The 12,488-nt window shown below is 36.3% G+C and overlaps 2 protein-coding genes across 2 annotated transcripts; one reads left to right on the top strand and one right to left on the bottom strand.

Annotated features, from left to right (window-relative positions):
- Nucleotides 1–450: 450 nt before the first annotated feature.
- LOC132299182 (RGG repeats nuclear RNA binding protein A-like) lies at nt 451–5,086 on the bottom strand. The gene is made up of 7 exons (XM_059795664.1): nt 4,641–5,086; nt 2,782–3,136; nt 2,553–2,618; nt 2,291–2,417; nt 1,693–1,851; nt 1,535–1,591; nt 451–949 (listed from the first exon to the last, which is right to left on the bottom strand). The coding sequence occupies exons 1-7, from the start codon at nt 4,831–4,833 to the stop codon at nt 758–760; spliced, it is 1,149 nt and encodes a 382-aa protein (XP_059651647.1). The 5' UTR covers nt 4,834–5,086; the 3' UTR covers nt 451–757.
- Nucleotides 5,087–7,395: 2,309 nt separating this feature from the next.
- LOC132300988 (uncharacterized) lies at nt 7,396–8,599 on the top strand. The gene is made up of 2 exons (XM_059798288.1): nt 7,396–7,525; nt 8,091–8,599. The coding sequence occupies exons 1-2, from the start codon at nt 7,396–7,398 to the stop codon at nt 8,597–8,599; spliced, it is 639 nt and encodes a 212-aa protein (XP_059654271.1).
- Nucleotides 8,600–12,488: the final 3,889 nt, after the last annotated feature.

The raw sequence follows: 12,488 nt of genomic DNA, 5'->3' as shown, positions 1-12,488 counted from the left end.
GTCCAGGACCATCTAATAATTTCTTCCAGAACCCTCCGAGGCTTTTTTTTTAGTTAATTAAAACCTCCATTTATACTCTGACACCCCTCAGAGTGCTCACCTGGACACCTCCGGGGCCAACTCCAAAAATTAATATCCAACCAATTTATACCCATTTCAGACAACTTGCCCATTATTACATCACCCACAGTTTTGAAACGTGATGTAAAAGGAAAAACTCTATCTGTACCAGGCTAAGAAAAACTAGGGGACGGGACAAGTTTCTTAAAATAAGATGAAAAATATAACTCCTGGGTCCGCAATGATTCATGACGAGACTAACAAAACCCTGCATACCCAAATTGTTTGGTTGATTTCAGTTACGTCTCGCCCCGGTTACTTTGAGCATATTAAAGAATGCCCATTGGAAATTCATTTTCCACACATCAAGCATTAATAGCAAATCTGAAATGATAACTGAATGGCCATTCCATCTATTCCAAATCAAAACTGAGCATCAATAAACCAAGTCATAAATATGCTCCATATGCCCCAACCTCCAGAGTGTAAAACATGGAAGGAAGACAATAAGGGAAGAAGAAAGCTACAGGGTTACACATGAAGAAACACCAAAATTTACATTTAATAAAAACTTAAATAGACCTTTCTGATACAGGAAACCCCATTATTCTAGACAATTTCCTGCCGCTCAGACTTGGAGAGACCGTAGGAGCAGATGCAAGGAGAACGAGGTTGGGGGGCAGGCAGGGAATAAATCTTACTTGGCAGCTAATGTTGGGAACTGCCCAGGATCTTCGATGGAAGGGGCTGCTTCCACACTGCTCATTGGGCGGCCGCCACTGAAACCTCCTCCTCTTGAACCACCACGGCCACGTCCCCGACCCCGACCACCAGGATTGTAGTACCTTTCTCCCTCAGCAGGCTTCAAGAATTCATTAATGCTGACAGACTAGAAACACAAGCAAATAAACAGTTATGGAACAAGTCAAAAGAAACATTAATACATAGACACCTGTGATACATGCAAACCCAAACTAAAAGTCCCATACATAGTTTATCAGAACCAGGCCGGTACCAAAGGCCAGGTCTTAGGTAAACCAATTGACCTGTCTGGCTACTGTAATTTATTCAAGAGACTGGCCTCCAACACCTTGGGATCCAATATTGCTACATATTATACCATTCCCCTTCTAATAGCTGAAGGGCACTAGTTGCATGGCCAATTTACTTCCCACTTCCCGGTTCTGATAAATACTAGCCACTTGGCAGAAAAATTTTAGTGGCAAAAGTTCTTGCGATGAGAGAGAGGTTATTTCGAGCCATGTATGTTAAAAGAAAGGAAGCATGTGCTGTCATATAAAAATTTTATTTTCTTAAAAAGAAATCAACTTCTTGGATGCATGACTTAAATAGGTGCTAAATAAACACGAACTGAATGTCAATCGAAAGTGGGAATTATGGCAGACTCGAACACATGGTCCTTTTGACTTCCTATATATATGTGTGGGGGAAATGAATAGGTAAGTAGGACTACCTTCTTGGCTCTCTCTTCCTTGTCAGCAATTTCTTTCCGCTTATCCTTATCAGAGTTCTAAAAACAATATCAAATGGAACAGAGGATTAGAATACTCGAGGAGCTTCACAATATTAACGTATATGCAGAAATTCACAAAGAGTGTTGGCGTATTTTACCAATTTAATAAATATGTCATCATTGCCCTTCTTGCTTGAAAGTTGCTGCATGGATTTGAGCTCCCTGTCAACATCCACCTTCCTTTCCTCAGTTTTAAGTGCCTGCAGAGCCTTTCTCTTCTCTTCCAGGACCTTCTCGTACTCTTCAAGTGTCATTTCCTGCATTTTCCAATAAAAATTTATCATGGGAACACTTAGAGACGCACGACAAACATAAAGCCACCTAAATAACTACTAAACTAATGAACTGTGTCATTGAAGGTATATGTCTTTAAACTCTTCAAGCCTCTGTTCTTCTGAATAATAATTTGTAGCCATCACAATGGAAAATTTGTTATCTATTAATATTTTAGTAATTGTAAAGAAGTAGGTCACTCCAACTCTTCAATAGGAGAAAACTTGTCATTTCAATTTCCCGGTAAAAGAGAAGTCTAATGCTTCTGTAGAAGACTATTTACCATTTTAAACCGATGGCACTCTTGCGAAAATATTCTCAATTAAATGAAGCAGCAGCTGAATACCATATCTTGTTACCATCATAATCGAAGCTTAGTTTGGAATCTTACACACAATTAAAATGACAATCAAATAAAATCACCTTAGCTTCAGGCTCTTTTTCTTCAGTTTCGTTTGCAGGAATTTCTTTGCTGCCATCTGTTGCATTCTCCTCTCCGGGCAGCTTCTCAGCAGCTTTTTTCTCACCTTCGTTGACTTCCTCAGTCACCCTGGATGAAGCAACACAAAAAGAAAAACTGCTTTATGCACACACCCACAGACACAAGTAATGCTCATCTCAAAAGAATATATGGTGAAGGTCCTGACAACATATAGGAAGTTACAGTAATCAAGAAAATACTCACTCAGCAAGGTCATCATTCTGAGTTCCCCAGTTTCCTCGACCAGATCCTTCACGTTTGATCTCACTTCTGCACAGAGCAAGCAGAGATTGAAAATGTAAATAATCAAATCAATAAAGACAGCAAAATGCAGGATACATCAAAGTTTTTTTTTCAAGGGCCATATGGATAGCTATTAAAGACATCAGAGTATAGGATACAGCATGAAGAACCATAAGAGAGACATATATACCCGCGCCCAGTTCCACTACGGCGTTCATATGCCCTACGAGGGCGCTCCTCGTCCCCCATCTCTTCATTACCAAAACCACCGCGGCGACCTCCACCTCCACGGAAAGGCCGGGGTCCACCATAGCCCCCGCGCCTTTCAGAAAGTTTTCCAGTATCTGCCTCTTCGGGGGCACCTTGACCACTAGAATACTTGCTGGTGCTGAATGAATTCTCACTGTAGGCCGTCTCTCTATTAAATCCACTTCCACCTCCACCTCCACCTCCAACTCCACCTCCACCTCCACCACGTCCACGTCCATACCCACGTCCACCACCACGGCCCCCTCCACGTCCAGTTTCAGTCTTTCCCTCCCTCACTAGTAAAAGAAAGCACAAGTGAATACATAACAAGTATGCAAAAAGAAATAAAGAAAATACCCACACAAAAAAAATAAATAAATATAAATCAAATCAAGACTGAATATAATATACTGCACACCAAATTCAGTATTCTGCACAATAGAAGAGCTACAAAACTCTTCTTGCCAGAAAATCATAATCAACAATACCTATGCGACAAACATAAATAAGTAAAAACAGTATATAGCATGAGATGAAATGATAATATGGCATGTGCAAAATTCGGCACTATGAAAAGCCTTTGAAATATAATCTGATTTTTCTCCTTCTGAAATCAGCAAGCTTAGGACCTAGGTTTAATACAGATCTAAAACCTTGGCCCCAAACTTGACCCTCTAAAGTCTAACCGACAAGTATACCTAACCACCACCCATATCATAGCACCAGATGCATCTAGCATAAATAAGCACAAGCTAACAAGTGCTCGAGAATTTGAGATCATTTTATCATCTTCAATAGCAAACAATCAACCACCCATACAAACCTAAAGCCTCGTATGGTTCTAAACTTCAGAGGAAAAAATTTGAGCAGACTTCTGTGCATCACTTTGCATTTCAATTTCCTCATATACAACATATACACCGTCATTGGACTCATTTCTAAAACGCAAAATACCAACACAGCAAAGGATAATTGATATACCCTTTTTTATATTCTTCTCATTATTTTGTGTATAACTCCTATAAGGATAAAAATATTATGAAATCTTACTATTTTGCCCTTCAAATTTGGGCAGACTTTTTTTCTGAAATAAAACAAATCTTGTGGGGAAATTTGGTATTTCGAAATTCCAGATTGCTGATACCTGTTAAAATCGTTGTTGAGTGGTTATCGGTTAACCATTAACGGTGGCGGAATCTGAACCATGTTTAACAAAGGAGGTCTGTAATTTTTCAAACAGGGTGAGCTACCTCAGGGAGGTCAATGCAAAATACCCATATCATTTTGACAACACCAGACCTAGCAAACCATATATTTACATAGAAAATTTTGGTACAAATGCTAAGTTGCTTACATACTATTTCTAGTAAAAGAAATCGTACCAGATACATACCAATTAAAGGAGAAAAAAAAGGGGGGGGGGGGGGGGGGGGGGGGGGGTGGTCTCTCTTTGTACATGGTAAAAAGTACAGTGTTATAATAAAAACACTATAAATAGTTCAGTACAAAAGACGAAGTATTGTGTCAGATTATAACAACAATATCAAAGCTACCCACTTTATATATGAAGTACAATCAACCATCGGTAAATTCAAAGAAACCCATTTATTCAACTGCAATCTATCACACCAAATTACACTATCCACAAAATCAAACTATATACATTAAAACATAATCAAATCCAAACAAACCCCATTTAAACACTGTGGTCTATCATTTGAAAAAACAACACAACTGATTTAGTCAAAATGAACAGCTTGAACACATGAAACAAGTATATGAATCAAAATAATAGCTCACCAGCCTGAGATGGAGGGACGGGCTTGCTGGGCAGCTTAGCCGCCGGCTTCTGCTGCTGTGGCGGCTGAGCCTTGGCTGCCGCTGGAGCCGTGGCTTTCTTGGGTACGATCTTCTGCTGCTGAGCAGCGATCAGCTGTGATGGGTCATCGTTATCGTCATCGCCCAACAAATCAAAAGGGTTCGCAGTCGCCATTTCTGGTCTCACCCACACCAATAGAAATCCTAGCTTTCAGCGTCAGGCGACCACAAAACCCTAACTCCACTTCACACCCATCATCAATCAATCGAGCAGATCGGAAACACACAAAACCCTAGTGCTGTTAGAGAGATGAGAGAATGGATTGGGGGAAACCCTAGCCGCAATGCAGTGTAGAGGGTGAGAGAGTGGAGAGAGAAACCTAATCTGAAAATCCGAATTTATTGTTCTACGGAGCTGGTGAGCTGGATTATAATATCATTATCAATCTTTTATCCGTGTGGTTTTTTTAAGGTGGAACTAAGTTACCATTTTAGTGCTTTCTGTTTGAGAATATTACGAGCGTACACTCAATCTTGCCTTAATGCCACACCCTTTTGCTGAAAGTGTGGCATTAAGTATGTATCTTCTCAACTAGTGTGGCATTAAGGCAAGATTGACAACACGGTCGCAAACGGAACTTTCAGCAAAAGTGTGTGTATATATATATATATGCTTCCTCCAAATTAAGTGTCGTATTTTGGGGACTGCAATTCACGTAAATTATAATTTTTAAAGTAATAAGTCACAATTTTTAAAATACTGCACTTAATTTGGAACGAATGAAGTAAATAAGATATATATCATAGAGAAGTTATTGTATTTTTTAATTTTTTTTAATTCAATTTGATGAAAGAGAAAAGTAAAAACTAAAACTTATGTGAAAAAAAAAAAATAAGAGTGTTTTAAATTATTTTTATAAGTATAGTAATATATATATATATATATATATATATATATATATTATTTTACTATTATATCTATATTTATTTATAATATTATAATTTAAAAATTTTATAAAAGTCTTACTTGTCTTTCCTCATCTCTTGTACCTATATTTAAAGGATAAAAATTCATAAAAGAAGAAAGACGGAATTCTATTTTTTTTTTTTTTCTCAACTCTTCTCTACCAGATAAAATTTGTTCAATTTTTTCTATTTCCCTCCACCCATTTTCCTTTACTCCCACAGTTTCGAAGTATAAGTCTTAGATGCATATGTCCAAATTATCTAAGTATAGTATCTTGGATTTTCTCAAAAAATGTGCGTTACACCTATTTTTCTCTTTCTTTCATTAGTAACCATATTTCGTGAGGCTTAACACTCCACTCCATCAACATATTTGGTCTAATAACGATCTTATAAAAATTTATTTTTTAACCTATGTATCATTCTTTTATTGCATAAAAATTAAAACCCACTAGTTTGCCATCATTTTGTCTAACCCGCTCCAATTTTACTCCATTTGTATTATTGATCTTAGATACTAAAAGTGATTTTTTTGAAAAATTATTTTGTTTTGAAGTGTTATAATTATATTATTAGCATTCAAATCTTTATTAAATTTACACTCAATATACCCCATTTTAGTTGGACTAATATTTCTCAAGCCTTTTGATTCTAATTCTTTGTTTTTAGCTTTATTACCAAGTTCGTTTCTAATTTTATTACTAAGTTCTCTTCAGAGATTTCCAGACAAATATATATATATATATATATATATATATATATATATTTAATAAGTAATTGGTGTTGGATTCTAGAAACAAAATTGTAAAGGTGGCGGTGATTTCACTAGTCAACGCATTCTATTATTTTGTAGGAGGGAAGAAAATGAAGGTTTTAGATTTTTTACCATCACAACCCTTCTATTTAAACTAATACAAATTATAGAAGGGTAGCAAATGTTACTTTTTAGCACACATCATATTTATCCATATGATTCATTCCGTCTTCCATCCATTTTATTCCTTCCTTTTCTCCCCAACTCTCCTTACGGTCTAAGCAATGAAAAACATGTTTTATTCTTTGTCTATTCTTTGCTTCTCTATCTTTTTTTCTTTTTCCTACCAAATCAAGCATAAAAATATACAAACGATTGTTCCCCTACTTATCGGTGTACAAAGAATTTATGCGTAAATTAAATCTTAACTCGTTGAATATAAAATAATAAACTATTTTTTTAACTATTTAATAAAATTTGACGGTTAATATTTGATAGGTTAATATTTGATAAGAAAAAATAAACCTAACATATCTTGACCTAACGATAAAGGCAACTAAGTGTTGACTGGCCGCCAGATCTCTTCTACTTTAGAAAGATAATATTTATTTATCAAGGATAACGATTTTCATTAGATAAGTTCGATGGGATAATGACAAATCTTATCAAGGATAAGATTTTCATGGATAATGATTATGATATTCCCTTATCAGGAATAAGGGAAGTGGCGATAAATAGGAAGACGACTCAGGAATAAGGTACGACTAAAAATGATTATTAAATCCCTGCCTTTCTTTTAGACCTCTGGTGACTGACTTGATCGTCGGAGAGCTCTTGGCAGGTACCACACCGGTGCCGTCAAGATTCATCAATCTTCTACTCTCTTTTTTGTAGGAAAACAGTGTCGTATCGGACGGCGTGAATTTCACCCTCAACAGTTGGCGCTGTCTGTAAGGAAATGACAATTCCCTTAAATCAATAAATTACTCGGTTGGGTATATGCACTTACGGTCCGATATGGTAACTGGAAAAGAAACATCGTTGCAGGGATCCAGTCAAAGAGAAGGGTCGGGTGAACACCTAAACGTCCCGAATGACCAGGAACGGCTTGTAGCGTTAGAACTACAGGTCCAAACTCTAAATCAGGGTATGAACCAGTTGATCCAGCAAAATGCAGAGATCCTACAACATCTTATCCCAGCGGGACCACCACCTCAACAAGAATTGTTCGACCCATGTCCTCCCAATCTGAATGATGGGGGACCACACGAGGAGGACCGAGAAAACAATCCTTCTCACAAGTTCGAGGCAGAACAAAGCCAAGTCGAAAACCGACACAAATAACCTCTTTCCCCGCCTCCACAAAATCCCCGGTCTCAAACAGGCACAACCTTCTGCGTTACGGAAAAGACAGAGAAAATTACCTATTTCGACCTACAGATTGAGGATCTCGAGGCAAAAATAGAAGATGTAATGCAGGCTATGAAAGGGAAAGGTCATGTCGCCATAGATGACCTGGTGCAGAGGACCACCTGCCATTCACCCCCGCCGTTATGAAATACCCCCTGCCTAGCAAGTTCAGGATGCCCTCATTCGAAAGCTTCGATGAGACCAAAGATCCCCTCGATCACCTAGAGACCTTTCAAGCTCTTATGCATTTGCACGCCGTGCCAGATACAATCATGTGCCGAGCTTTTCCTACTACACTTAAGGATCGGCAAGAGTTTGGTTCAATAAGCTGAAGCCAGGAACCATCAATACATTCGAAGAACTGAGTAAGCTATTTGTGAGCCACTTCATTGCAAGTCAGAGGCATAGGAGGCCGGCCACTTACCTACTTACTGTGAAGCAACAGAAGGGCGAATCGATCCGGGAATACATCACCCGATTCAACACAGAAATGTTGCAGGCAGAAGAGATGGACGACAAGGTGGCTTTGATCGCTTTCATAGGAGGACTTCAAACCTCTAGATTCTCATTCGCCTTATCCAAAGAACCTCCCACCAACATGGTAGAGTTGTTGATTAGAGCGCAGAAACACATGAACGCTGAAGACGCCATGAATGCACGGAAGGGGAATGAAGGAAAGGACAAGAAGAGGTCAGGCCCTCTCACCGGAGATGAAAATGATACCAGCTATAAGAGATCATTTTTTAGCCAAAGCGTAAGAACATATAGTGAGGAGGACTCGGGGGCCAACAACACATTTTTCCCTCATTAAAGGGATAAGAAATCGATTACTTCTTCTACACATAAGGTGAGATAATAAAAACTTTATTCATTTACTAGAGAGACGAGACGACTACCTCTCGTATTAAATGGGTCACCCTCCTTCAGACTACACCTCTTTCCCTTATAAAGAAACGACTGGTCAACTTCATCTTCTTCCCTCAGTAAAGAGACAGAGGGTTAACTACTTCCTTATTAAAGGGTGAGCTCACAACGCTCGAGCAAATCTACTTCCCTTATTAAAAGGGGTAAGAAAGTAATCATCAAGCATGCTTAGCTCAGTAAAACTTGGTATTCCCGACGCTTGACAAAAATCTAATTCCCTTACTAAAGGGACGAGCTTAATGAAACTCATAAAACCTAATTCCCTTACTAAAGGAACGAGCTGAGGAAAGCTCATAAAATTTAATTCTCTTATTAAAGGGACGGGCTAAGTGAAGCTCGTTCCCTTATTATAGGAGTGACGAGCTAAGTAAAGCTCGTAAAAATTATTCCCTTACCAAAGGGATGGGCTGACTGAAACCCACGAAGTTTACAACTAGTCTACTGAATTTTCAAAAGAAAAATCCAGTTTTACATCACTAAGAGTCATTGACCATGGGTTTGAATCCACGCCCTTTCAAAACAGAATCTTGATTTGATATCTATGTTAATTTCACCATTGGGAAGAGTATCAAAGTGAACATTACCCAAGGGCAAATTACCCAAGGGAAGATTACCCAAGGGAAAAGTACCCAAGGGAACATTATCCAATGACAAAGTACCCAAAGAAAGATTACCCATGGGAACATCACCCAAGAGAAGAGTACCTAAGGGTACAAAATAAATAAATAAATAAATAAAAATAAAAAATTATACTGTTCAATGAACAGTACCAGCAGGCACTGTTGGAACAGTGCCGGGGGGGGGGAAAAAAAAATCTACTATTAAAAAAAAACTACTGTTCAATAAACAGTACCCCCCCCCCCGGAGGGCACTGTTCCCGAGGGAAAAGTGCCGGGGTAAAAAAAAAAAAAAAAATTTACATTCCCAAAGCTAGACGAGCAAGCTTGAGAATGAGGGGCAACTGATAGAGAAAAATAAACCTAACCTATCTTGACCTAACGATAGAGGCAACTAAGTGTTGACTAACCGTCAGATCTCTTCTACTTTCGAAATATAATATTTCATTATCAAGGATAACGATTTCCATTCGATAAGTTTCGTGGGATAATGACAAATCTTATCAAGGATAAGATTTCCATGGGATAAGTTGTAATACCCCTAATTTTAAAAAGATAGTCTCGGTATTTATTTATTTGTTTTAATTGTATTTTTAATTATTTAATTGATTATTTGACTCATTGTTTATGGGTTTAATTGAATTAAGTGTTACTTGAGTATTTGATTATATGTCTATGTGTTATTTGTATTTGTCTATATGTTAATTGTTTAATTAGATTATGTGCTTAAATGGCATTTTGATTAATTGTAAATTAAATGTTTTCTTTACTTTTATTATTTTATTTTATTTTTCTTTTATAGTTATGGTTAGTAGTAATGGGTCAACCAATTGGGTCCCATGAACTACTTGGATAGGAGGTTGGATGGGTATAAATTATTACCCATGGATAGTTGTGTGTGTGTGTGTATATATATAGATATATATTATATACATATATAAAAGGGAAAGTAATTTATTAATTACTTTTATGGTAACTTGGGTAGTAATATTTAATCTGGTGTATATGTTTTATATTTAAATAATAAAAATATACATAGATTTGATACGTGTTATGTTTTAAGTTACTTTATAATATTATGGTAACTTAAGCATTATTGGATAATCCATTAATAAATAATGAGTAATTTATTAATTACTTCTATGGTAACTTGGATAGTAATATTTAATCTGATGTATATGTTTTATATTTAAATAATAAAAATATATATAGAATTTGATACGTGTTATATTTTAAGTTACTTTATAATATTATAGTAACTTAGGTATTATTGAATAATCCATTAATAAATAATGGGACGTGTATAATTTATTTATTTCATAAAGATATACATAAATTATATACGTAACATATTTTACTTATCTTTTAAATATTTTTATTATTATTATTTTTTAAGTTGAATTGGATTGGGAAAAAAGTTAGGGATATTTTATTTAGCCTATAAATATATAGTTATAGGTTGTAAAAGGGGGTTAGAAATATTCACGTGATATATTAGAGAGAGAGAGTTAGAGAGTGAAGGAGGAAAATGAAGGAATGTGGAATAAAATTGTAATACCCCTAATTTTAAAAAGGATATTCCTGATATTTAATGGTATTTAATTTATTATTTAAGTGCATTTTATTTGATTATGTGTCATTATTTTTTTTTATTAGGTGCTTAATTGTTTTCTTTTGTGGTGATTTAATTTATTTCGTTTGTGGTGATTTAATTTATTTAAATGATATTTATTTTTAATTATTTGATTGGAATTACTTGTTGGTGTTTTAATTATTTAATTGGCATTAATGGTTTAAGTGTAATTGGTTTAGTTATTTGATTGGAATTACTTGTTAGTGTTTTAATTATTTAATTGGCATTAATGGTTTAAGTGTAATTGGTTTAATTATTTTATGTGTGTCTTATTTGGTTTAATTGGGTTTACTAATTATTATTTTGTTCAATTAGATTATTTGTTAAGTATTTAATGGTGAATAGGGTAATTAGGTAAATACATATAACTAGGGTTTTAATTATAGTATAAATTAGGATTTTATATTATAGCCGTCGTAGGTTTCTACGTTAATTGGATGGGCCGGTTAGGATTGTGAGTTGGACTTAAATGAACCTAGGGTTTAGGAAAACTCTATAAGTATAAGGTAGACGTCTGTGTAGGGTTTTTTTTAAACAAAGCACACGTTTTGTGGAAGTAGAGAAGGAAAAACGCAGTTTTTCACATTCTGCCAAGGTTTTATCAAAGCTCCGATCCCGCTTCGTCCGTGGTCCGATCGAGCTGAATTTTGGAGGAGAGGTTCATGACTCAGTGACGCACAATCTGAACGGTGAAGATCAGAGTTTGACCTCGGGAACAGTGATTCGTACTCGTGAACAGTAACAGGGTCGCACAGGTTTTTTTCCATTCTGCCCAGATTTCATCAAACATCCGATCCCGCGTCGTCCGTGGTCCGATCAAGCTGAAATTTGGAGGATAGGTTCGTGACTCAGTGTCGCACAATCTGGATGGTGGAGATCAGATTTTGAGTTCAGGAATAGTATTTCGTACCCGTGAACAGTAACCGGGTTTTGGAACTCGCCGGGATTTTTTAAGAAGACGACGTTGAAACTTTGAACAAAAGTTTCTGAGGCAAGATTCTATCCTTACTCTTTCCCTTAGGCTTCATACTCTTTGCACTCTTAAATGATTTCAGGATTAATGAAGATTAAACCAAACTAAAATGATATCTGTTTTGCTATGAAACTGGTAGTTACAGTAGTGTTGTATGCTTGTTCAACCTAGACTAAGCATGTTTGTGGATGCATTGTGGTTCTGTGGTTCACGTTTTTCCTTACCACTTCTAGTATAAATTATTGGAAGGATGGGTCTAGATGATAGCTATCTTAACTTCTGTAATAGTAACTGTTGGAACTTAAATACTAGGAGGATTTGAGTTTAACACTAGATCGGTTTTGTGGAACACTATAATTTGAGCATGTCTACATACATACTGTGAATATTGTTTTGATACTTACATTATCACAGTTAGTATCAACTGTGGAGGTTAGGATTTTGTGATACATACCCCACAATTCTGTCTTTATATCAGACTAAAGGGAACAACTTAAATTGGGCATGTATATGTTGTTGTTGTGACCCTATTTATCAATGCTTATTTTATCAC

Source organism: Cornus florida, unplaced genomic scaffold, assembly GCF_030987335.1.
Source record: "Cornus florida cultivar Cherokee Brave unplaced genomic scaffold, ASM3098733v1 CherokeeBrave_3.0.0_Hap2_Chr03, whole genome shotgun sequence".
Lineage (NCBI taxonomy): Eukaryota > Viridiplantae > Streptophyta > Magnoliopsida > Cornales > Cornaceae > Cornus > Cornus florida.
This window is presented reverse-complemented; position numbering and strand designations above follow the sequence as displayed.